Source organism: Neodiprion fabricii, chromosome 2 (assembly GCF_021155785.1).
Source record: "Neodiprion fabricii isolate iyNeoFabr1 chromosome 2, iyNeoFabr1.1, whole genome shotgun sequence".
Classification (NCBI taxonomy): Eukaryota; Metazoa; Arthropoda; class Insecta; order Hymenoptera; family Diprionidae; genus Neodiprion; species Neodiprion fabricii.
Window position 1 is genome coordinate 12007415 of NC_060240.1, and position 26548 is coordinate 12033962.

The following is a 26548-nucleotide window of genomic DNA, read 5'->3' on the forward strand; positions in this document are numbered from 1 at the left end:
GAAGAAGAACCATTTAATATCAACAATGGAACCGGATCGATACTACAGCCCTCCTCTCACTCCTCCGCCATTCGCCGCAGTCTCAATTCTGCCTCCTGGCTTGAATCTCCACGTTCTGTTCACTCTCCTACCATGCACTCTGAGCCTCGACTTTCATCGTTCTAAGTTCATCCTGTTTTCAATGAGGGTGGAGACTGCGCCCCTTTGCGGGGCTGTCCGGATCGACGTTATTGCTTAAATAGTCCGATGGGGTGCTTTGATCGGAGAGGTTGAAGTGGGTGAGTGTCGTTCTCGATTCACTGTATCGCGCGTGTTTAATAAATACGTATTACACGTACATTTCTATGAGTGTACAGGGTTCGTGAATTCATTCGGAAAAGTCATTCTTCGCGTTTGTATTCAACGTATGACAATACCCGTATCGTGTGGTTCACACCAGTATTGCAATATTTTAACGAAATTGTTTTCTTTGTGCATCACACCTCCTCCCGACTCTCCCATTCGGCGGACATATATTTTTCTAAACTCAAACTGATCGGCGCGATGCTCCCCGTTCGGAACTTGTGACGGTTCTTGAGAGTCAAGACAAATAATGTAAACATATTCCGCACATAAATTAATTGCTGTGAGCTACTTCCATACGTGTTTGAAATGAAGAATACGAGTGGATGCAGTCTAAATTTAACTCGAGTTGGTTACATATATAGGTATATAGATACGTAGATGCAGTTTTAGAAGTCTAATTTCGGGTGGATGAGAGTCAACACTGTGCTTTCCATTCTTCTCTTTCTTTGTTTTCAGTCTTTTGAACTTTTAATAAAGGCAAACCATAACTCGAGATTCTCGTCGAACTTCTACCGTTTCAGTCTGAAAGACTTTCTCCTTTCTGGTAAAGCCCCTTAAGTGTGTATACATACATACATCTGCGCTCTATAGGGACATACATGCATACATATGTGCATTTCAGGTTAGCTGCACCTAACGACATATGTGCGGTGGAGTAGTCAGTTATCTCTTGTGGATGAGTCTTCTGCGATAGCTTCATGCTTACTGCTATTCTAACATATTGTGATAATAAATCAACGACAAGTTTATCTAGTGTAATTGATCAACAAAGTGAATATGCAATTTTTCCGAGGTGTCCACGGATTAATTCTATCTTGAGAATATTAAATCCACTCGAAGTATAGTGTAATTATCACCCAGATGTGACGTAAAGTTTATAAGACGATTTCCTCAAAAATAATTAAATAATTAAGTGGCACAAAATCACCTTCAACTGACATTCGAGTCAAGTGCTACTTGGGTATTTAATGACCTGTGAGGAAACCATTTTTATATAGCTTCATACCATTTGCAGTTACAGGCACAGTTTTTCAAAGTCACATGAGTATCATGTCATGTGATAGCGTTCAGAGCGTTTCGAATTCATTTCAATTCGTACAGTGTATTAGAGTTTTGAAATTGGATTAGCCACGAAATCGAAGAGAAGAATTCAGAAAGGCCGTACATGCCATTCAGAAAAAATTCTTTACACAACATTGGCTGTGGCATATAATATATACTTTTTAAAGAATCCTTTTTTTGTGAAAAAATGGCACAGCCTTCGTTAATCCTCCTCTTCAACTATTCTAATGTTATCGAAGAATAACTCAGTTTATAAATAACGATTAAGACGAATATATAACATTATTATACTACTATTAAGAGGATGCCATAGTCAGTCTTTACCAACTGAGTAAAATGACACTTATTTTGACTGTTATCAAAGTCTACACGGCACTAAGGTCAATGTAGCGTAGTTGCGTGATTCTGTGTCTGATGCCGAACAAAACTTTCCAAAAACTTTTTGGTTTCATGCAAAAGAATTCTATGAAATTTATTCCAGCAATAAGTTACAGGAATACCTTTCTTGGCAATATTGTTGTGTAAAACAACGTTTTTTTTTATATTCATGCGGAATTTTCACATCAGTGATGCATAGGCTTGGATAATACGTTGACTGAAGAATATACAGTCAACGAATAAAAGTCAAAATAAGTGAGATTTCACGCGGTCGGTAATGACGGACTATCACATCCTCTTAAGATGTAAACTTCAGGATCGTTTAAAAGGGACTTTTTTCGCGTCATTCTTGCAGCGTTACTATATTAGTACCAACCCATGAAGCGTACGTACGAACCCCAAATTTTGACGTGTCATGCCAGCGCGAATGACTGAATAATGACGCCATAATAATGGTGCGCGTTAGCTATTATGAATTTACAGATACTTTTACTAATTTTTATCAACAAATTATATACCTAAAACACTGTTTCCACGGTGTGAATTGATTTTAACCCTTTTGCTTGCAACATCGTGTGAGAGACGTGGAATGGTTCGTCGTGTGATCGAACTGGCTGTTGATTACAGCACGCGCCATCCGAACTTAAATCGTAGGGTAAGGGGTTAAGGATGAACGGGCGATACCGTCCGAGACCAAAGTTAAAGAAAGAAAAAAACCATTGAAAAATCTCCAACATTGTTATTTGGACCAATGATGTGGAATACGAGCAAAATAACATTCTTTTAACTATGTTCTATGAATGAATCTGAGCAAATTTGAATAATACAAGCTAAGACATCAGCAGTTTGAGAAAAGCTTTGATGATTGGAACTTTCGATATGATAAAACTCTGGTGTTTCTGATCCGATTATGATGTTGTTGGACCTTGTTTGTTCACCACGAAGATCTCTAGAAATCGCTCGAAAGAATTTTTATTAATTATAGTATCTCCAAAGTGGATAAAAAGTAGATTGTGCACTTGGGAGGCAAAGTAGGTCTTTTTACGCCGATCGTAAGTTTGCCATATGAATGGTATGCGAGCGTGTGCACAAACCGGAGAAAGATATTGAAAATATGCGAAGAGGAAAAGACTTTTTCTCCATGGTGCACACGATACTTTATGTAACGAAATTCTTTTCCATGCATACCATAATTCGAATACATGGGTACAACGATATTACGAATCCATACTTTTATTTTTTAAATGCCACGCTATTCAAATACATTGTCGCATGGCAAATTTTATGAACGGTATCTGCAGAAAAACTTACGAACTTTTTAATTTTAACACGGTTTTTCAACAAAGTGTGGCATACAAGTTTTTTTTGTAGTGGACAAAAAAGATTACTTTACATAGAGACCGCATTTTTGTAAGTACGATATAACAGATTTTCGTCAACAATTAGATTTATACATTGTTATAACTTGTATATTATAATGTAAAATATCGTAATGGTTTTTGAAACAATTTTTCAAGATCCGATGATCCAGTATAATGAGCCCGAAATATGAGATTCGATTGAAAAACACCTAAGTAATAATTTTGAAAGTTCCAATTATATTAAGTTTTCTTAAATTGTTGATATTTTAAGTTGTGATATTCGAATTTGCTTGGAACCATTCCTATTGCAAAATAAACATGCTATTTACTTGTGTTCGTCATTATTTGCACCAACGCTGTTGGGGCTTTTTTAAGGGGGCTTTCCAGTGTGACAGCCCGAAAAATCGCTGTTTTTCGCGATTTTTTTTTTTAAAGAAAAAATAATCTAATCGGTCTGGTTTTTTTTTTTGTATATTAATTGGGTATTGAAGAATACAAAACAATTTTTTAAAGATCGATTTATTTATTAATTAGTATCTATAAAAATGATGAAACAATTGTTGCAGAAAATGCACTTGGATGTGGTGGCCACATTGGGGGTCACAATTTTGATCTGAGACAAAAAACACAAAAAGATTATTGATCGGTATATAATTGGCTTTCGTGCTATGGAAGCTTTTTTCTTTTTTTTTTTTTTTGCAAAAATGGCGCCGGTTTGAACAAAAAGTATCGATTTTAGCATTTTTTTTTGGCAGTTTTTTTTACAAAAAAATAGGAAGATGTCAAAAAAAAAAAAAAAGCTTCCATAGCACGATAAACAATGACGTTAAGAATATTGTGTAAAAAATTCAACTCGATAGCTTTAAAACTCTGCCCTCCAAGTTGGCCACCGTTTTGAAAAATGCTGTTTCGAGAAAAACGCGTTCAAAGTTTCAAGTGAGGAAATTTTAGGTAAATCGTTTACTTACGGTCAATCAGCGATGCCAGGTCCGTACAATATCCCTTCTGCTTCTTCGAAAAGATCGTGCTCAATGGATTGTTCAATCCGACGAGCTGTCCTCGCCTCTTTGCTATCCAGGGAAGCCCGGCGGTTTGCTTGGGTGATGCGCGCATTCTTGTATTTAGCGGCGAAATCTGCGGCGCTCGGCCCTATCGTGCATCCCATCGTCTCCAAAATTTTTAAAATTGGGTCGTAACCTTCATTGAAGGTGCACACAGCACACTGCGTAGCGATTTCTACTATCTGCTTGCCGCAGAATACGTGCTTTGGGGCTAGTTGCCACACACAGTGATTGATTGATTTTCAAGAATTTAGCACGCCATCCGCTTTTTTTTTGAAAATTGAGTGCGACAAAAAAATAAGTCGCGCGACTAATTTACGGCTAATTAACGGCAAATTATGCAATAGTCCGAATTCACATTTTTGACAATTGGCGAGCCAAGTTCATGTACGTGCAGGTAGGAACAAGACAATAGAAATAACAGTCGCACGGGCAGACGGCCGACGCGGTAGCTGTAGCGCTCCGTTGCCTTTTTCCAAAAAATGCTGTACAGTAACCGAAATAATCTGAATTTCGGCATGAAAATTTCAGGGAATATTCGGAAGAGTGTATACTATTCGATAAAGCAAAAAAAAAAAAATCGATTTTTTGAAAATTTCACACTGGAAAGCTCCCTTAAACGGTTTCTTATCCTATCGCAACTTTTTTTTTTTCAACACAGACACTGCGTCCTAATAATTTTTTTTTGATTTCAAGTAACGCGAAGTCGCCTAAAATGTTGTTCCACGTATTCTGAAGATTTTAAAATTCGTGAAGTGTATACGGGAGTCCTGATATCCGAGCAAGTGACCCTCTAGAAATTGAAACAATTGTTGCGAATACCTGACTGAATGGTTTTTATTCCAGACTTTAAATCGTCAGAACAACGATGACGACGAGATCGAAGGACAAGGTTGTCGCAGCATTCAGGAAGTTGTTCCGCACCTCAGAGAAGATCAGTGAACAGGACGGGGCGAGTGGCGGTCCGACAAACTCCCCGTCGCGTCATTTGCTGAGTCGCCATCATCGGCCGGACGTTGTTACGCCGTCGAATTCGGGACCGCAGGAGATGCCAGGTTGCAGCAGCCACTCGAGCAGCTTTTTTTTCAAAGCGAAAAAGTCTGGGGCTAGCTGCTCGCAGACAGCAGTTACCGCCGTTCCGGAACGTGGCGTGCGGTTGCGACGTCTGATGAAAGAGCTCAGCGAGGTTCAGAGGCTTCAGCATCGACGGGATGCCGCCTTCAGCGCTGAGTTGGTGAACGACAACCTCTTCGAGTGGCACGTTAGGCTGCACAAAGTCGATCCCGAGAGTGAATTGGCCGCAGATATGCGTGAGCTTGAAGTGCCCTACATATTGCTCCACGTTATATTTCCCGAAAACTTTCCGTTCGCTCCACCCTTCATGAGGGTCATTTCACCCCGTATCGACAAGGGATTTGTCATGGAAGGAGGCGCCATTTGTATGGAACTTCTAACTCCCCGAGGGTGGGCCAGCGCCTACACCATAGAGGCTGTAATCACCCAGTTTGCCGCTAGTATCGTTAAGGGTCAGGTGAGAATATTTAAATCGTGCTATTCTTCTTTTTCGTTTTCTTCTACCTTTTGACTATGTGGAGAGAAATGCTAAAATCATGTTTATATCCCTGGCACAGTACTAAAAATGTGAATTTCTGACAATATCTCAGTTTTTCTAAAAAAAAGTCTATGACAATTTTTATCAATCTCTAGAAATTTCGTAAAAATATGGAAAAACCTCGAAAATTTTCAGAAAAATCTTAAAGCTTCATAATTCTATTTTAAAGAAGAAATATTCTTTTATATGTTTGTCCGGATATTCCCAGCTGTATTTCAGAAATATTAATTACAGGCTGTTTCCCAAAATTGTCCAATTTTTTTCAGATATCCATCCTTGTTTTTATAAGGCAGTTCCCTTCGCAAATATGTAGAAACATTGGAACACAAATTTTTTCAGATGCGAGATACAAAATGGTCTTCTAACAAAATTCGATTTTTCTTCAGAAATTGGTGCGAGTTTCACTGCTAGCTCAACTTGGTGAGAAATAGTCAAACACTCGAAAATTCGGGGTTGTTCCGATTTCCAATAGAAATGATATCTCAGTGGAACATGAATATTTTTTTCCACAAAATCTCAAAAATTTCTGAAAGTTTGTCAGATGTCATTTGAATAATTTAAACCTCCAGAAATAATATAGAAGTTTCCTCAGTACATATTGTCTGAAAAAATGCAGGTAAATTACTGATAAATTTCTAAAGAAAAATCATAATTTGTAATTTTCTGAGAATCTTTTTCAGCAGTGATTCATGTTCGTTGCCCCAGCGATGCGAGATTCTTAAATTCAGAATCTGGTAGCATCAATGATAAGAGTGGTTTTTTTTTTGTCCCATATTCTAATCTACATCGACTCAATATCACTAAATAAGGATCCAATACTTTGCATGACGTTTTCTGTCTCTTGATATGCCCATCAATTTATTTACGCACCCAATGCAGCGCCATATTAGCTTAACATCGACAACCACACTCAGGATCTCGATAAGTGATTATTTGCAAAAGTTTTGAAAATCAGACAGTTGCGGTGCTTTAGATTGATTGAATAACTTTTCTAGTCTTTGGGAAAAGACTTTTTTCCACGCTTATTACGTTCGTTATGGATTATCGGTTTTGTTCGGATTAATTCTCGCTTAAACCTCGTTTACACGCGAAGGTTTGATCTTAATTTGATGAGGATCTTGGGGAGATACTGATTGATTATTGATATTCCATGAAATGTAATTTAATGAGAAATGTTAGATTGCTTGTTGTGTTTAGTTGTAATTGAATAAAGATTAGGAGCGTGTCTGATGAGAAATTTCGTGGAAGAGTGTTGGTTGAAGTGTGAGTGGATTGTCGAAAGGAGAGAGGTTGAAATGAGGCCTGAGAGAAATACGGGGTTGCAGATAGCTGAATAAGTACATTCCTACTATTTGCGCGCCCAAGAAGACGTGAGAGATAGAAGATCAAGAGAAGTATTAGGTTACATGCTCAAGAGATGAAAGTAGCATTCCGGGTCACTGCCGGACGTAAAATGTTCATCATAAAAAAAATACTAGAAATAGTAGAAATATACAACTAGACTATGCAACGTAAGTCTCACTTTGTACATTCATAACTGTCATATTTTCAGAGATATCAAAAGTCACTCGCGATTAAATACCCTGTAAAAAGAGCAATAAATATATCTTTGACAATGCTGAAACGGTTGGAGTGAAATAGAAATTAAGTTTCTCTTACACACAATTATTCGACCTTCTTGAAGCCCTTGATTATTCAAATATTGTTTTTCCAGCACCTCGAAGGATTTTCAAGACGACGTAGTAATTCGCAATTAATTAATAATTGTGCATTCAAATGACGACAATGTAATTTTTTAATCAATAATAATTGTGTGTACGATCCATGATTACATTAAGCAATAATTCAACTTCCTCGATGTTAAATGTTGCAGGGGCGCATCGCGAGGAAGACGAAAAGCCATAAAGAATTCAACCGAAGATCGGCCGAGGAGTCTTTCAGAAGTCTTGTTAAAACACATGAAAAATATGGTTGGGTTACACCTCCGTTAGCCGAGGGCTAAATCCCTCGTCTTATACTGCTCAATTTGAAGTTGTCATAACGTTTCTAATCCGTACAAATACATCGTGATCGCGAAATATTTTTGTTACGTTCCATATCTCATACGTTTTTTTACTCAATTATTACAACATGCTTATGTGAAGTGAATTCATAATTATAATGAATACGCAAATTGCAGTATGTATTATAATTCATAGATTATGCAATACAGTGGATGAAAGAAGAGACGGCAAAAACTTTATCCATTTTACTAGTTACACATCATTGTGATTTCCGTTTTGGTTCTTCGCTAGATTATTTTCGATGTACTAAAAAATCATATCTACAGTAAGGTACATGTTTTACAAGATTGTAGACTGTTCCCGTTACTAATCCGATTCCGTACTACGTCTCAAGAGGAAACTGTTCCCGTTCCTATGATAATTATTGGGATCCTTAATATGGGCACGGTTAGGGAAATATGGCGTCGGAAGTGTCAATCAGCTGATCGTTTTAGGTAAATTTAATAATAATACGGCGCATAAGACATCGTGCGAACTCTCAAACTCTCATTTTGTGATATGCAGTTAGTGTAGGGTAAAGTTCGGGATAAAAAATCATTTTTATAATTAAATACGACGGCCATGAAGGTGAACGCCATATTTACTGTCACACGATCGTGTCTCTTGGATTTAGGGATCCCGAGCGCAGTTACACAAATTTCGGAATATAGTACTTCGGAAACATATTTAAGTATAAATTACATTCACACGAATATGTAATATTGATAATTGGGAAGTGGCAACAATTGTTTTCGAACGATTGCACGCTTTCCTTGTTTTTATATGTATTTAACCGTTACATAAATTGTTAAAGAAAATGTTTAGGCACCTCTGTTTATATAAATCTCTCTAGTCATGTAATATTTCTCTAAATATCACTGTTCTATATGTGCCAAATAAATATTATTATACCCGTCTCGAAACGAACAGAGTAAATACGTGACCGAATGAAAACCGGAAAGTTGAATCGTTGTTCATTCATTCACGATTCTGCTCTGCATCATTATTATAATCATTATTTCAATCATTTGAACATCGTTCTTTTAAACCAATAAAAACTGATAGGTAATATATATTTTATTGCAAAATGTACGCAAACACCGTAAGAGTAAAAGGTGGTAGAGTTTACGTTGTTTATTCCTATAACGATTCCCGTTGCGTCTTCTATAAATTTATTTAAAACAATATTATATTTCTGTACAACATTTCGTTTTCATTCAGTAATTTAACAAGTTAATTTATACATGAATTTAGAATTTTGCATTTTCCCGTTGCTTGTGCGGGTTCCTATTTATATATAATACACATTTGTATAATAATATGTGCAAAAACCTTCGCACTAATTTCGACAGTTACTTAAATTATTAAAGCACTTTATGGGCCAAAAGCCGCCGTCTGATATCCCCGGTATACAGAGTTATTTCCTTCACCGTGCAATGGAATACAAAGAGTCAGTTCGTGGATACTGATTAAACTTGTAGGAGTGTTTCCTTGGCCCAAAATATAGAGCTCCTGACGTATAGTTTCACCTAACGGGCCTTCGTTCGAGCAATTTACAATAGATCAGATCGTCGAAAATTCATAGTTACTTCACTGGTGTTCTAAAATAATCTATCCGTAAACACTTGAATGTATGAGATTCTATAATTGAAAACGTCGACAGAGGCCAACGAAAATTAATATTTAAGGCACAATATACGACACGTGTCATTTAACCCTTTCAGTCATGCAATTCAGTTTTCAGATAATAACCAAATTCAGGATTTTGCTTGGAATATATAATGAAAAAAAAAGAATAGAATAACAGTGTGCCACAATGGTGGCTTCTGTAACTGAAAAGGTTAGCTGCTCATATACTCAATCATAGCTGGAGTGAAGAGAGGCCTAGAAATTAGAGTAGAATTCATAATCCAAAAATCTGATACTCTCGTTGTCAGATCAAATATGGTATCCGCATCGACTTTTGTATAACAATTGTGATGATTGTCTAATCTGCCGTTTGAGTGACAGTTTCGAAGAAATATCTCTGTTACATACTGAGTGAAAATACTCATTGGTCAAGTTAATTCTAGCAGAAATACCACTTTTTCTTTAATAGGCACATATTAAATCTTGTAGCTCGCGATGCACTTTCGCGATTACCGATCGTTGATTCGGTATAGTTGATGGTATTTCAGTTAGGTGAACAGGTACAAATACTCCTTGAACCCGGAATTAAAATTCTCGATAAATATTACCTTAGTTCTCCTTTCGTCAGTCGGCTTTGCTCTCATGGACGCACATGAACATCTTCGCACAAGTCATGTTCAGTTCATCTGCAACAATTTTATCCGAATTTTCACTGTAGTTACGAGAAAAATTATTCATTTTTGTGTAAAAATAGGTGAAAAAAAACAAAAAAAAAAAAAAGAAAACTTACGAGACGCCGCGACGAGCCATCTTGGTTTTCTTTTCCACTGTATGAAAATCAGGTACACCGGAATACCCGATAGTATCAGTACAGTTCCCACACCAACCTCCCACGGCGATTCATAGCATGGCAGCACAACGAGGAACACACAGATCATGAAGAATACAATCGGCAAGGCAATGTAAACCTGTGACGTGGAAATCGAAAAATTGCTTAACGTATATGTTGCAGAATTCAAGTTGACTATAAATACTGAATAATATTGAAATCAATGGTATTTTATTTTTACAACTGTGTCCGCTTTGATTCTTATTCAATTTTCACTTATAATCCAAAAATGCCGAGAACTTTAGAATCTTCGAGAATTTTGTTTAAAAGATCATGCAGTGAAACTTCTCTTAACGGATACCTCCCAATAACGGATTCCTCTTGACAACGGACAGTCTAAAAATTTCCAGCAACACAACTTACACGTTAACGTTGTTCTGAATAACAGACACTCTTCAATAATGGACAATATTTTCAGTCTCAAATGTGTACGCTATTGGGAAGTTTCACAGTATGTACAGCTACATGCACACCGGGGTATTTTGTTTAGAAGCAAGACTTTTTTACTTCCATGTAACAATGTTGTCGTATAAAATAAAAAACAATATTCTCGCAAAAGAATCTCTTAAATCGGACTTTTATAAGTCGTTCTCGGGATTCGCATGTTTTCCATTTAAATAACATCACGCAGCCACGTTTGATGATACGAACTCGATTCTGGAAACACTTTGTAAATCATTGAATTCTTCAAAAAAGTGTATTGCTTGAATTTATATTGTAAAGTCAATAGTTTAGTCACTACGTACGTTTGAAGATGAAATTTGATATATGATTGACAAGTATGACCGGATATATTATTTCAGAGCAATCTTTAAAATTATTCATATAGTTTCGGATCGAAAATATTTTTAAATATATTACAGTATTTCAGAAGTTTTGTAATTTCGAACTGTGAACTATGATAAGTTTTTCAGTGATGGCGAAGGTGTGCAAAGTCCTGAAATAGCAGTTGGCCTATTTCAAGTCAAAGTTGGTCAATCATGCAATATATTAATAAAATGTGGGCAATTAGAGACGAAATGCCACTGATTAGAGCATGTATTGCGTCGCTTGCATGTGCTTAGACAGTTACGGAATTGTAGTTGGATCGTGTACCGAAATTTCGTGAAATTAAATGTTCTTTCCACACTAAACTAACCACGGTGGTTGAGTGTAATGAGTTTTGATGCCAAGTCATCGATTGAAATGTGATACAGCGAAACTTCCCAACAGCGAACACTTTCGGAACTGAAAATATTGTCCATTATTGAAGAGTTTTCGTTATTCAGAACAACATTAACGTGTCAATTGTGCTGCTGGAGATTTTTAGACTGCCTTGTAAAGAGGAATCTGTTATTGGGAAGTGTCCGTTAAGAAAAGTTTTACTGTAGATGGTTTTTTGAGTTATTTACGTGTTACGTTGGTAAGTCTGAAGATTCACCTTTATCGGACGATGGAGATCGGGGCACTTGTGTCTCAGCCAGAGAAGACCAGACACTGACAATGTAGTGAATACAGCTTCCACAAAACTGACGTAGGTGATCAGTGAACTAACGTTCTCGATAACCAGGAGAACCAATGTTATGATGCACTATAAATCCGAAAAACATGTGCAAAAATACGAGATAAGAAAACATGGTCATTATTCAAAATTATTTATAACAGTAATTTTCTTACAATTAGGTTGATCAGTATGTTGTAACCAGCTGTCCGCAGGTAAGAAAATGACACGGATTAAAATACTTTACAACTCGGTTTACGTAAGTTGGGAGCTGATGGTTCAGAATTCGTCATATTTAAGACGTTATTAAATTATAAATATGCTTTGTGTTACATATTTTATTGCAGATTGGCTCGATTTCATAAAATGAAAGCACAAGAACTTTCACGTTGTTTTATGAGCCGTAATACCTGAGAAGTTCACCTAAATCGGTCAGCTGATTGCTCGATACGACGCCATATGGCTCAAACCTAACCCAAGTAATATTTACGAAAACAATAAAATAGTGACAAATCGCATGTGCGCCAAAATAGTGACAAGGCTAAAAGATTCAAGGGATAAGACGCAGAGTTTCAAAAATTCTGCAAAATTGTTTCTTTTGATCTTGGGAAATTTTTACCCTGCATAACGCGAGAATGTTTACGTGTGGACACGTGCTTGTGTAGTAGAGTCTTGCGCAGTGGTTAGTTATCTCTAAACCTCATACGTGATTTAATCTCACGTTACAATGAGCGTGTAATATCTGCATAGACTGCTGAGTATTAAAGTTGTCATTGCTCTAACGCAAGAACCGTTCTTGCAGTTTAAGGCGGAGGTCATGTCCTTTCAAGTGGTTCATTATTCAATAAACTTGATCTACTGGACCCCGTCATGTCAAGATCCATACTATTAACTTGATGCTTTCATAGAATTCTTACGGTATCGACGTTCAACATATGCAATACAATATGTGCAGTTTTGTATGTATTAAATCGTCGCCTACATCTTATTTGGTTCCATAGAAGGGTTAAACAATTATCGGTTTGCGTGTACATGACTGCATGATTTCTGGTGATTCCAGGTGCTTCGAAAGATTTCGTGAGTGGTGTACAGTTAGATTCCAAGGGTAATCAACCCCTGGGATTAAACCTTCCCATGCGCCAATCGCTGTTACATAATTGCCACTATGCACCGACGATATTTACGCGAAACTGATAATTTTCATTGATTATCTATCATTTTCTTTCTCTGATGTTGGAATTGGTTGACAATGTTGCCGCCAATGATTGCTAAATAGTTTTTAAGAAAAGGTTTTAATCGACCGGCAGAAATGCCGAAATGTCTATGTGATCCAAAGAATCACGTAAAAATACCAAAAATCAATTTCACTAACAGAAATATCGCAACCACCCATATTTAACGCAACCGACGATTGTACCAATAATAAAATATAAACGATTTCACTAATTAGGATGAAAATTCGAACGCCACAGTGATGAAACTAAGTAGAATAATAGACAAATAGGTGACAATTATTATAAGATCTGGTGAAACTTTGTTTAATTGACACGTGAGCAAAGTAAATAAAAAACACAACTTGTGTTCAACATTATTATTATGATTATTAATAACAATAACCACCTAGCACGCCATACCCTTTTCGGTATGTCTTCATAAGAGTGAAGGATGAGTTGGTACCCGTTATTGTGCGTCCGCAGTCGTCTTAAGATGCAGTCGTACATACGCGCATATTTCCGTCGATAACCAAACACAAGAAGTTTCAGATTTCATGCAATGATGGATTATTTCAAATAATTTTAATTGAATCGAATGAAGATGTGAATTATATTTGAAAATTTTTACCAGCCGAATAAAGACAACAATAATTTGCAAATATTATGATAAAACTGCAATTGGCCATTAATTAGAAGTGTAATTTACATTTAATTCCGCTCCAATCACAAAATAAAAAACTTTGTTTTTTTTTAATTAATAAATAAAAGTGTGATTGGTATTTTGTTTCATCGGGATTACAAAATACAAATCGTATTTTCAATATATTTGGCCCACATTTTATTTGTAACTGGAATGTATAATCAAATAAAAATTCTAATTAGTGATGCAATTTCCCGAAATTTTTTTACATTATACGCTATGCTACTTTCTTTAGGGGAGTTCATCATCAACTCTTCCGCTCGTATATCTGTTTTCGTTAGTGAATATAGTGCAGTTCAGGTAAACACGATTACACCTAGTACTAAATTCTGCTTTCTATTTCAAGAACCATTGACGATAATTCGAAAAATCTTTTTGCATCTTGAAGTAGAAGCAAGGAGCTGTAACTTTTTTCTAATTGTAAACGTTAACCGTCTCATTTTGACGTACTGGCCCTGAAAACTTTGATTAATAAAAATTAACTCGTAGTCAATATTTAACCTGATTTAAATAATTTTACCTAATTTAAAGAAACTTCCGACAAATATCATGACAATTGTCACCTATTTGTCAATTCTTCTACTTAGTGCCTTTATTTATGCATGCGAAATTTGATCCTAAGTAAAATCCTTCGCATTTCGGTATCACGTGGTTCTGTTTGTAAATTGATTTTTGGCAATCTCATACATAATATCGTTAAATTGAACAAAAATTTAGCCTGGTGATACCGACGGCAGTTTAAAAAAATTTCTTTCCAGCCGACTGTCGTCACAACATCGAAAGTATGAGCGTGGCTAGAGCAACATGGCGCCGCACTGGGTGATCAGCTGATCGGTTGATCCCCAGTTCTAACTAAATTAAACGAATAAAAAAGAAGAGAAAAGTCCGGTAAGCTGCCAACATTTGTTTCGGTACATTTAGTTGATAAAGAGTAAAATAAACGTTAAAAAACCACTTCAATAATCAAATATGGCCTGCTTAGCATATGAAAATTTCTAACACCAGGTGGGGTATTTCGATATTTTTCAGTTTTGATGCGCATATTAACCATACTTACAAGAAAGATGAGAGACGGCATGGGTGTCAAATTGTTGACGTTGATGAGGGCAATGGCAGTTGGAAGATGGCCGTTTCGTGCGCCGACAAAAAATAACCGAGAGGATGCAAAGATGGCGCCATTCAGGGCTCCAAACGTCGAACAAGCTACGAAGAATGGCATTATCCAAGACATCACACCCAACAATTTGTTCCCAAATTTCTAAAACATGCGATAATAATTTGAGGGTCGATGACGAGGCTTGATTCATACCTAAAGATTGTAGACTATGCACTTATTACGCATCAAAAGTTTGAGGAAAAATGAAACTCACCACCGCGACAGCATCCGATACTAGAATTTCGGATTGGGTCAGAACTGCGAAATAGGCTACGTTTGCCAGGACGTAAATTATTGTTATCAATGGCAACGATATGCATATCGCCTTAGGTAGATTCCTGGAAAAGAAAAAAACAATCGTTCACCGTGATAAAACGGTCATATACTCTCATTAGAAATTATATATGGAAATGCCCCTCGAATCTTAACATAACTGAAGTTGTGGTCGGTTATCTGGCCACAATATTTATAATAAAATAATTTTCAGAATTTTCTACGAACTTATTCAGTAGGTAAATCTCGATAGTTTCTTAGTTTTTTATTTAACTTGGTATTCTTTGAAAATGTTTGAAAAATTTTCAAAATTTCAGTTTCATCGGAAATATTCTTCTACAGATGTCTAAATTTCATGAGCTACATAAAATTTCCTGGAATTCTTCAGATATTATCAGATTGATTCGAATTTTTCATGCAGAAATAAAATAGAATTTTTCTCAGATACATCCGGAAACGTGTAGGTTATATTTCTGAGGAAATCCCTTTGAAAAAATGATGAGAAATTTGAGGACGTAATCGTGCAGTAAATTTCTAGAATCATTATGGGGCATTTACTTGTATGGATCTTTGAGCTCCTCTGTGACAAAGTTTAGGTAATTCCATCCAGAGTAGGAAAACAATCCTGCGTAAGCTGCTAACGCGATGTGCCCCGGATCAGTGTTGGTTCCAGCCATCGGTTGGCGAAAATTTTCAGTATTTCCCATACAAAGCCACACTAATCCAGCGACGATTATGATGAGCAGTGCGAAGATCTTCGTTCCGGTAAATATATCTTGAATCCGAGTTGCCCACTTCACGTTGTAGCAATTTATCGCTGTCAGTAAGCCTTGGCCGTGCATTTGGAAAAAATCTCATTTCAAAAACAGTTTCACATACCTACGTCAGTTTCGATTGTTTCTCAAGCATTATTTCTCACGAATATTGAAGTTGATCTACAATTCAAAATGTTTGTGCAACTGTGTGTGTGTGTGTGTGTGTGTGTCACATATTTTTTGTTCCACGATAATTCGAGAACGAATGAACCAATTTAGATCGGATGTGACCCGCCAATTTGCCTTCATTCGGCTTATTGTTAGAATTGTTTCAATTTCCAGTAAAATCAGTCCAGTCCTTCATCCATTCATGAAAATGAAGTGTTTTTGTCCCACACTAACTCGAAAATGAATGAACCTATTTTGAGGGGACTTCGTTAATTAATTTGGTTTTACTCAACTTAGAACTGATTAAATTTTGAATAAGATTGGTTTATTCATTAGATATTTTCGAAAGAAGAAGAACCAAATGAAACATCAACTTATTCCATATCCTACAACTGGATCGTAAATCTTCAAAAGTAATCACTCGAATGATCAGAGTATTATTGCTGTGAGATTCAATTATCATAATCGATTACAAACAATTTATTTCGACCCGTTTAAAGGGCTGGCATTAAATCCTTTATTGAATAAATAACGGAATAATGACTGGCATTTGACATTCTTTATCGGCACAATAAGTATATATACATATATAAAAAGTAACGATGCAGCAGTTACAAATTGAAGTGGCTAATTCGGTGTACCAATCTTAAATTAGCGTTGATGAAAATTTCGTTGAATCAATTCAAGTCGGTCCAGTAATTGATTAGCGGATTTGCGGGGCAGTCAGATTTGGGGGTAGTGCAAAAATGTTTAAATAAATCAAGGACACGTGTTTCGCGTCTGATTTTCTTCTGCATCGATCGTTCTTACAAAACAAGACTGAAGCTGGCAGCCAGAATCAGCAACCAAACGTTCTAATGTTCATTCGAATAAGGTAGCAAAGTCCGAAAACCAACATTTTTCAAAATACGTTGAACCCCCAAATACTTTTATAGAATTGTGAGGATAAAACCGAACTGCATTTTTCTATTTCCAAAAAGTTCAACACCATTGGCGGCGAACTGGCTGCTAGCTTCAGGTTCATCTTATAAATTGTGTTAATCTGTTTTACCGTCTAGTACTGATTAACCCTTCAAGTCACAGGGGGATGCTCAGCGTCCTACCTCAAAAATGTCCATATCCTAACCTTATCGCAGTTTATTTACAACTTAAAATGATATTTGTTACTTCCTATAACCCTAATAGCCCCCGAGTAACAAGTTTCGACCAGAATCATCGGATTTAGATAGTTTTTTCCGATTTCACGTCCGCCATATTGGATCCGCCATCTTGGATTTAGAAATGATCAAATTCCGACTTCAGATTCGTGATCAGCGACCCCAGAATCGCCCGAGTATCAAAATTCAGGCCAAAACATTGATTTGAAATATGGGTGACTGAAAGGGTTTAAAGCGTGGGCATTTTCTCGTCGATAGAAATGCTAATTTTTGAACTCACATGTTATGACGGCGGCCAGAAGTCGAACTGCCAGATATGGAGCTGGACAATCGGGCCAAACGGGCTGCAAAATGTACTGCGCAAAAGTGAGTGCGGTTATTGCATTGCCTGTTGGAACCAGAATAAATAGGGCCACCCAAAGGTAGAGAAATGCAGGTAAAGGTCCGAAGGCGTCACTGATGTAGGCATAATCACCCCCGGATTTTGGGATCATGGTCCCTGAAACAACGTTATGACGTGTTAAGCGACATTCGAAAGCTGGGAGTTCCACTGCCGTTAACGCGCTGAAGAATCAGGCTGAATTTTGTAACGTTATTGTAACGATGCCTCTTTGGAAAAAGTGGTTATTTTGTAATTTTAGGATTATTTGAAATTCAGTATAAACTGTTAATACAGCATCAACAAACTTAGATTTTGGAAATTCAACTTCTACAGGTATTCCAAAGGTGCAACGTAGTAATTTTTCTTTCAACGCTTCGATACATGAACGTTATTAACTTCAGCCTCGTGGTGATGAGACAAAATTTAAATAATTGTAATTGCTCTCACATTCTGAAACAATTAGTGTCAGCTAGTTTTTATTGCACTTTATACGCCACAGCTAATCCTCCGTCTTATTTGTCACCCGCAGATATAAAGTTTCGGCGTCTTTCATCGCGAATTATTTTCGCCCTAGCGAATAAAAAATTTCAGAAACATATCACGAATCCAGACAATTCCAAAGATTTAAAAACATATTTTTGGAAATGTTTAAAGTATTCTGAGAATATCTGTGGGATTTTAAGTAATTGTGGAGAGTTTAACAAAAAAAAAATTCAGCATTTCGAAAGTTCAATTTCTATTGAATATCATAAAAAGTTCGATTACTCTTCCCTCCGACTATTTTTGACCAAGTCTAATTCAAAGTAAAATCGGACGAATTTCTAAAGAAATAGTAGACTGTGCATCAAAGAGGCTAAGTAGGTCTTTTTACACTCATCGTCAGCGTTAGGTTTGCAATACGAGTCGTAGGCAAACATTGCAAATACGCGTGGCGAAAAGGACTTTGCCTCCATGGTACGTAAGATACTTTATGTAACAAAAGTACAATTGACAAGTTTTTTTTTCATAAAGTAGCACTAGAATGTAACATTGCTCTTTTTTGTACTCTGACGCTTTTCTTTTGTACTGTCGCAGAAATTATTACTCAGTCAAAAAAGACGCGTAAATCATATTTGCGTTAAATGTACTCATATTTTTCCAGGATTTCATCTTGTGTGAAAAATGTCAAAGAATTCGAGTTCTGGTTTATTTCCGCAAATCTGTAGAAATCAACTTTCTGCATTTAAAATAAGATATTTCTACAATAATGTTCCTAGAAATTATTTGAATTTGTCAGAGATCGTTCGAGGAAACCGAGAAACTGTTAGAAATTCACGTTCCGAGTGTACTTATTAAAGTTTCTGAAAATAATTTTTGCTAGGGTAACGTATACAACGTGATCGATTGAATGGTTTCAATTTTTAGGGTAAAAGAAAATTACTTTTGGGGTTCACTTTCCCGTGATAGTCGAAAAATTCGTTGAAATTTCATCAATTTCGAGTTTTCATTTCATTCTTTCCTCGGTCTTCAAATATTGCGCATTCAAAGTTTGAAAGACATTCCTCAAATTATCAACAATTAGCACTAACATTCCACCAAGTTTAAACAAATTCTGATAAAGTCAGGATTTCTCTTCGATATTAATAAAATTATCTCCGCGCTCGCTTGTTTTCATTTTCTTATCGTTCCCATTGCACGTAGATACGTAGCCGTAGCTAGTGTACCTAATTGTATCAATACTACATCTGCAATCAGACATCAAACATTTATAAGTCGATCTGTTAATAACGCAAACGAGTCATGTGTATTTTCACCGATCATAATTATAACTCTATTTGTAAAGCAGATAATTCCATGTCAAGCAAATAAAACATGCCAGGGAGTTCAGTGCTCTTTTGTCTTTATTTTCTCAGCAAAACGGTTGACCGAAATTTTCCATTTTTCCAAAGTTATTTGCTGCGACTATTCCATAAAATTTTTTTTTTTCAACATTAATTCACAGCTTTTCAGATTATTGTTTTTTCACAATCGCGACTCTGAGGAGTGGAAGGGCAATTCTTTTTTCGGTTGGAACTTGTAGAATCACCTTCACTTGAGTTGCTGTGTCTCGAAAACTATCAGATTTAAGACAGAATATTAAGAAGAAAAAACTTGGAGCTTTTGAACTAGCTTCTTAACGCAAAAAAAAATAGTCAATCGCGTCTATCACCTCATCTATACGAATTTTTCGTTGTAAAGAAAAAAATTGGATTTGCGCCGACCAGAACATATGTATCGATATATTTATTGTCTTTGCGATATTGCCATATGCCATGCCTTCATTTGGTAAAGTAATAATCATAGCTTGTTTTTCAATACGAATTTCTTTATATTTAGCCATTGTTACACGTGAAAACTTTTCGGAGCCGGGAAAATGCAAAAAAATTGAAACACGCAGTTGCTGGAAATGTTCGTACGTTATATTCGCACACAACACTGTTGAGATTAGAACAAAAAAAAAAAAAAAATATCGACAGGTTCGTGTAGAACAATTGTTCACCTTTACACACTCAGTGTGAAGCTTACTAAGCTGTTTGTTTTATTTTTCGTCTGGAGTTTTTGTTTACATCGTATCGAAGTGACGCAAAGTATTATATTTTGAATACGTTTCGACAATCGTACGTGCGAATGGTACGTGGTACAATTTGTTTGAATATTTCCTGTTACGAAAAGTTTCGACGTGTAAAATTGACTGAAAACAAATATAAAAACTTCGTATTGAAAAACGAAGCATTATTATTACTTTGCGCAATCAAGGCATGTCATATCTAATTATCACGAAAAAATAAATGTATAGATAATAAATATGGTCTGGTCAGCGCAAATACCGTATTTTTTTACAGCGAAAAACTCGTATAGACGAGGTGAGAGACGCGATTGACTATTTTTTATTTTGCGTTAAAAAACAAGTACAAAAGTTTGAGGTTTTTTTTGTAACACTTTGTCTTAAATCTGATAGTTTTCGAGACACGACAACTCAGCTGCCGATGATTCTCCAAGTTCCAGCCGAAAAAAATTGCCCCTCCATTCCTCAGATTCCTGATCTAAGATTACGACAATTTTTTGTTAATTCTGAAAAAATTCGAGCTACTCCAGTGTGAATGTATGCAACTTTTTACCCTCTTGACAAATTACCTAATTTGATTTCTTTTTCCACATAGTTTACGCAGAATTCAAATTCGAAATCGATATTGATAAGATTTGTTAGATTGTTTAACCTTCTGGAAGTAGCCCTGAGCACTAATACCCAAGGCTTTTTTCGAAGGGCGGGGATTATATGCTTTAATAATCGGCTTTAATAAATAGTTCGAAAACGGGTTTAACATTTTACATATTAAACGAATATATATAATAATTGTTTTCGGCATTGAACTAGACATGAAAAAATTAGGAAGAAAACTGAACGGTAAGCAAAGGGTGGTCATCGTTTTCCACTACACAAATAAGCGTCTCTATACTCTCTATATTATGTATAACGTTTATTGTACAAATGCAATTTAAAATGAAGACATTTTAATATGAATTTTTATAGTACTAATTAATTATTGTGACTGTTATAGACACGAATTTAATATTCTTGTTTTCATGTATGCGTACTGCAATATTTTTGAAAACAGAAAAATAAACATATAATACCAAAGATTACATATTTTTGAATTTATTGAACGCACCAAGTATATTTTTTAACAATAGAATTTATTCATTAAATTATGTACTAACAGGTAATAAAAACTTGACAATGAAAGCTTTCCGTTTCACTAATTATATTCCTCAAAATGTTAATATGTGATGATTACCACGATAAATCGAACGACCAAAAATATAATCACTACGAATAAAAAAATTAATTCTTCAAAAACGTAGCGAAATCACCAATACAGTTTTGTAGAAATACATTTTTAGATCAAGATATTTTAGGATCGAGTTTTATTACTTGAAATGCATAAATAACCGACGTTAAAAACGAAAAAGGTTATTTTTGTTAATTTTTCACATTTCTTTTTGTATTGCCTTGTACTGAGTTTTTGAAAATTGAAATATTCACTCCGAGACAATACCATCGTATTCTCCACATCGTGACAATTGCATTTCATTGTTTAAAAAATATGAATTCTAATGGTTTCTACATAAGAAAAATTATTTACGAGTATAACTATCCAGGGTTGCCTAGTTGAAAACATTTTCTCACCGTCTAGCAGACGATTAATTATCGCGGCACGTTTTGACGATTTTAACTATTCCCATCGAAACGGGGAAATGCTATTAGATATCCTACGGCCCTTGACCACACGTAAAACAGTTTTTATGATAGTAAAAAAGTGAAGGGAATGCAACTCACCCAATTCTGCATAACATAATGCACCAATGAGGCATAAGAACCCAGACGATATCCATATCAGCAAAGCTTGACCAACGCTTCCGCTGTGTTCGAGAACCGATTTGGGTGAAACAAATATACCCGCGCCAACGATTACCCCGACGATTATGGCAACACCGTCGAGCAATCCGAGGTCCTTCTTTAACCTGATTCCGTCATCCGAACTCGGGGTTTTTCGTAGCGGTTGCTGTTCCGCGGGTCCAACTTTGTCCGGCATTTTAGCGATCGGCGAAAGTTTAACGGTTGAAAATTTGAAATTCAAACGTTCCGAAGCTCGCGGGTCTCGCGTTTCGTATTTTAGGTATTTGGTTCAATAAGCGCGGGTGATTTCGTCACATTTATAATGAATCTTCTACAAGCAGCCTTGTGTATGTCAAAAACGTAGAGACGAACACCTGCCTCGTCTGCAGCGCGGCTTCGAGTAAACACGTGGTCGGTCTAGTCTTCCATCGCCACCGACTCCGTATGGCTGAAATTCGTTGCGCTGTGTCGTCAGCCGGACGGCTGTCGCTTCACCTCTGTGTGAATAGCTTCCCCGATCGCAGAAGCGTGTTCACGGCTATATAGCGGAAGAAACACACTGTCGAGCGAATGCCTCCCTTCTCTCCTCATTTGCCGCCGCCTAACTAATACGCGTGTGCACGCGGCTTACCTCGCCATGAGCCGGCCAAATCTGTGTTCGTATACCCCGCCACTTGCACACTCTCTCTCGCTGCGTCTGTGTTCGCCACTTCCCACCGTATTGCACCTTGCAAATCGAGAGTGAACGCGCGACGCCGCAACCTCGCTATACGTTTCAGCTCTTAAAACGGCGCGAAGAACCTGAGTCTGCACACGGGATAACTCTTTGCTGCTTGCGAGCTTTATCTAGTTGCCTGCCAACCCTTTTATGGAGAAACGTGACGTTGGACCTTCCTGTTTTACCGACAAATTCAGGAAATCGTACTTCGCACAGAGAGAAACTTCGCACTCCTTCCTATCTAAACCAACTATACCTCTGAAAAACTACGCGAAATTACAGGGCTTAAGATCGCGCTGTGTAAGCGTGACGAATGTTCGGAAAATCAATGGAAACACTATAAATACACTTGCTACTGGTTGTATTTTTGCATCAGTTTTTAAAACTTTTATCAACGACATTAGCGCGATCATAAACCCTATTAATTTCCCTTGACTTTTGAAACGATTTCATATCTGACCGGGAGAAGAAAATAACGGAATCATATCCAACTTCTTTTCTGTCCTTACTTATGAAATCATTTTTGTATTGTACGATCCCCGTCTATTGCAGATGCATTAGTTGAGCATATATGGTGTGAGCATTGCGTGCAATAAATAATCATTTCAATCTTTATTATTTATAGAATTCGGAAAATATTCTGGATTATGGATTATACTATAATTGTCAAAAACCGAAAATGTCTCGGTCGGTAAGAATAGAACGATATAACATGCCCTGAAGTATAAGTTTCTTCTAAGCAACTTTCCGGGAGTTTAGAACGAATACGGAGTCAAACGAACTATCGCAGCAGTTACTTCCATGCAATACTAACACCAGAAAAAACCACAACTTGACTGGTAGATGAGAGACTATTACATACTCTTTAAATCGAAATTTTTATTAACCGATTCTTAGAAAAATTGCAGTAGAGATGCCTTACACCTTATGTTGAAAAACTGGGATTACTAAATTATATCTTCATTCAAAATATGTTTCCGATATTTTTGGAGTGGATAACCGGAGTTTATAATAATTTTTCAAAGCCTGTAAGTGTGCTTTCAGAATCTGTGACAGAATTTAATTACAAGGTGGCGATAAATATTTGCCCACCAGGAAATAGGAATTAGGAGAAAGATATCGGGTTTCTAGCGTCAGTCATAATACGGTGTTACAGTCTTATACCGAGTAATCACTGCTATTTTTATATTATCCCGTAAAGGTCTCGAATAACGGCGGCACATGCTTGAATTAATGCATTACTCAATATCACTCGATGAGATATAAGCGAGGACTTAGCATGAAATTGATGGATTTATTCCCGCGTTGTTAAAATGCCTCCCTGTTTCATATTTGATCATAATCAGAGCATGCCACAGTCACGGTTGCAGCCGCACACGTATAATTCACAATTCGTTCGCAGCAGTTCAACTTCACCGTGGCGTCCGCGTGGCAGACTGAAGATGAGCATGGAACCCCGGCCGTGGAAAGATCCCTCGATCACTGGCGCGGACTTTACGGAGCGTTTTTGCGGCCAACGCGAGAGCGGGATCCAGAACTGCGGAAATTCGCTTCGACGCCTATGCCGTTCTACGTCCACTGCAGGCTTCCGCTGCTTCCCCTGATCGAACGAACACAAACTGCGCTTCTTCTTCCACGACTAAACAACAAGCCGTGTGTTTACCGCAACCTTTTTACGCAAACTTTTTACGCTATTTAAAATCTCTCGCGACTCTGGACCGTTCTCATCGCCAATTACGATGGTTTCAACAAATATTCATAATTTTTTCATCTAATTTCTCAGAAATATGTCATATTTTCGGACATTCCTGAATAAAATTGCGTTGCATAATTTCTGCAGGAAAAGTTTGAATTATTCCGCCACAATATTTCAGGGATATTATGAATTTTTATGGAATTTCTGAAAAAAACGCGCATTCTTTCAGAAGTTCACTTTCTATTGAAAATCACAAAAACTCCCGAGTTCTTGTCCATCTAATTACAGTACTTCATTTTGCATCAATAATTTGCGTGTTTTGTGATTGTACCGCGTTTGGAAAACTGCGCAAAAGTTAGAATTGATTATTATACAGTTGAAGATAACTATTCTGAAACATAGCTGAAAATATCTGGACACAACTGTAAACAGATATTTTTTATGGAACTAAAGTTATGAAAACTTAAGATTTTTTAAAAATTATCAAGGTTGTGCCATAAATCTAACAAATTTAATTTTCTGCATAGAAATTAAGACACTTCCATGAAATTCCTGAAGATAAATAACGATTCATCAGATATTTTTCAGAAAAACTGAGAAACTATACCAACTTCACATTCTGAATGATTCGTAGAAACTTCGGAAATTTTTGTAAACAATTTTTACCATGTGCGTACATTGAGTATTTATCAAGTTGAGATATTCGTGAGATACAATGATTAATTGCTTAAATTATAAACAAAAGCTTATATGTTGATTTCCTTTTTTTCAAGTCGCTTCAAAATGGCGGGTAACTATCTGATTTACGGTGTTTGTTTGTTTGAAAACTATTTCTTAGAAATCCATTGAAACAGATTTTGCTGTTTACATAGTCAATTCAATGTTGCTACTTATTCGTCAATACTTATGTCAATATTAAGACAATATCGAGAATATAAAGCATTTCAAGATACGAGCACCAGAATTTTTTTTTTAATTCAAAATAACGCATCTTAGTGTGGGATTGCAGAGAATAGTAGTTTATTCTGTTCTGAATAAAATGAGTCGTCTTACAGTCAATTAAGCAATTCGAAACTGATAAATCCACATTTAAGGTGTTGGTTGAATTTTGGTTTTGCTCTTCTTTCTTGCATTATCAAGGAAATCATCGTAACTTGTGAATGTGAAAAAAACCAATGCACTTTTGCAGTAACGTATCGAGAACGGAAATCGGCACATCGCCAATATACTGCTGTGGTGGCGAATTAAGATTGGAAATATGATACCTACTTCTTCAAATTCGCACACGACACCCTTGAAATTTACTATTTTTCTTATCTCACATCCGGGGAAAACCGTCTATAAAAATTTATTCAAGTTCGCTTCGGTCTCCCGGTCTGTTTTGATCCGCATTATTTTACGCGTTGTCGTTAATGAGGAAAACGATAACGTGACCCCAACTCTCCCCCCAAAAATCACACGGTTTGATATGATTATCGCAGATGTCTGGTTCGTGATTGTGTCGCTAGAGTACGCCGACTACAGATTGTGTTCGATATGGCAGAAGTCTGCAAAGACGAACAGATCGGCCCAACATAATATATTCTTCGCATTCAACGATAATCATAACATGTTGACGGCAGAATATAATTTGAATATGCCACTTGTCGGAGAGAAATTGTGCAGTCAATCGATTTTCGCAAACTTTGGGCTCATTTCTTCGGCTTAAAAAAATATCACGCTCGTGTGATTTTACCGAAAAATTTTGATTAGCGTTCTTATTTTTAAATATTGAATATTGATAAAATTGCTATCGAAGAACGCGAATTTTAGATGCAAAGTACATGCGAAGCTAACGCTAATGATAATAATTAGAACAATATCAGTTCTTTTGTCATATAAGTTATACGTTGACTTAAACAATTTGTCTCATAATAAAAAAAAAACTTTTTAAATTTTGTATAATAATTTCATCAAACAAGAATATATGATTGATTTTGTATAAACTGGTATATCAGTACGCACTTAGTTGTGAATCCACTAACAAATTATGCTTCAAGGTTATATACTGTTA

General features: G+C 36.4%; 2 protein-coding genes across 6 annotated transcripts; one reads left to right on the forward strand and one right to left on the reverse strand.

Moving 5' to 3' along the window:
- The first annotated feature begins 88 nt into the window (after nt 1–88).
- LOC124174876 (ubiquitin-conjugating enzyme E2Q-like protein 1) lies at nt 89–8778 on the forward strand. 3 transcript variants are annotated; one of them, XM_046554455.1, is made up of 3 exons: nt 89–278; nt 5054–5738; nt 7693–8778. In XM_046554455.1, the coding sequence occupies exons 2-3, from the start codon at nt 5076–5078 to the stop codon at nt 7819–7821; spliced, it is 792 nt and encodes a 263-aa protein (XP_046410411.1). In that variant the 5' UTR covers nt 89–278; nt 5054–5075; the 3' UTR covers nt 7822–8778. The 3 variants fall into 3 exon arrangements, with proteins under 3 accessions (XP_046410411.1, XP_046410412.1, XP_046410413.1); XM_046554456.1 differs by lacking the exon at nt 89–278 and adding an exon at nt 575–707; XM_046554457.1 differs by lacking the exon at nt 89–278 and adding an exon at nt 1006–1191.
- LOC124174875 (large neutral amino acids transporter small subunit 1) lies at nt 7943–24250 on the reverse strand. 3 transcript variants are annotated; one of them, XM_046554453.1, is made up of 9 exons: nt 23722–24250; nt 22022–22975; nt 17563–17781; nt 15761–16031; nt 15144–15267; nt 14831–15031; nt 11800–11949; nt 10281–10458; nt 7943–10176 (listed from the first exon to the last, which is right to left on the reverse strand). In XM_046554453.1, the coding sequence occupies exons 2-9, from the start codon at nt 22275–22277 to the stop codon at nt 10115–10117; spliced, it is 1461 nt and encodes a 486-aa protein (XP_046410409.1). In that variant the 5' UTR covers nt 22278–22975; nt 23722–24250; the 3' UTR covers nt 7943–10114. The 3 variants fall into 3 exon arrangements, with proteins under 3 accessions (XP_046410409.1, XP_046410408.1, XP_046410407.1); XM_046554452.1 differs by having other exon boundaries at nt 22022–22619; nt 22713–24250; XM_046554451.1 differs by having other exon boundaries at nt 22022–24250.
- Between the last annotated feature and the right edge of the window lie 2298 nt (nt 24251–26548).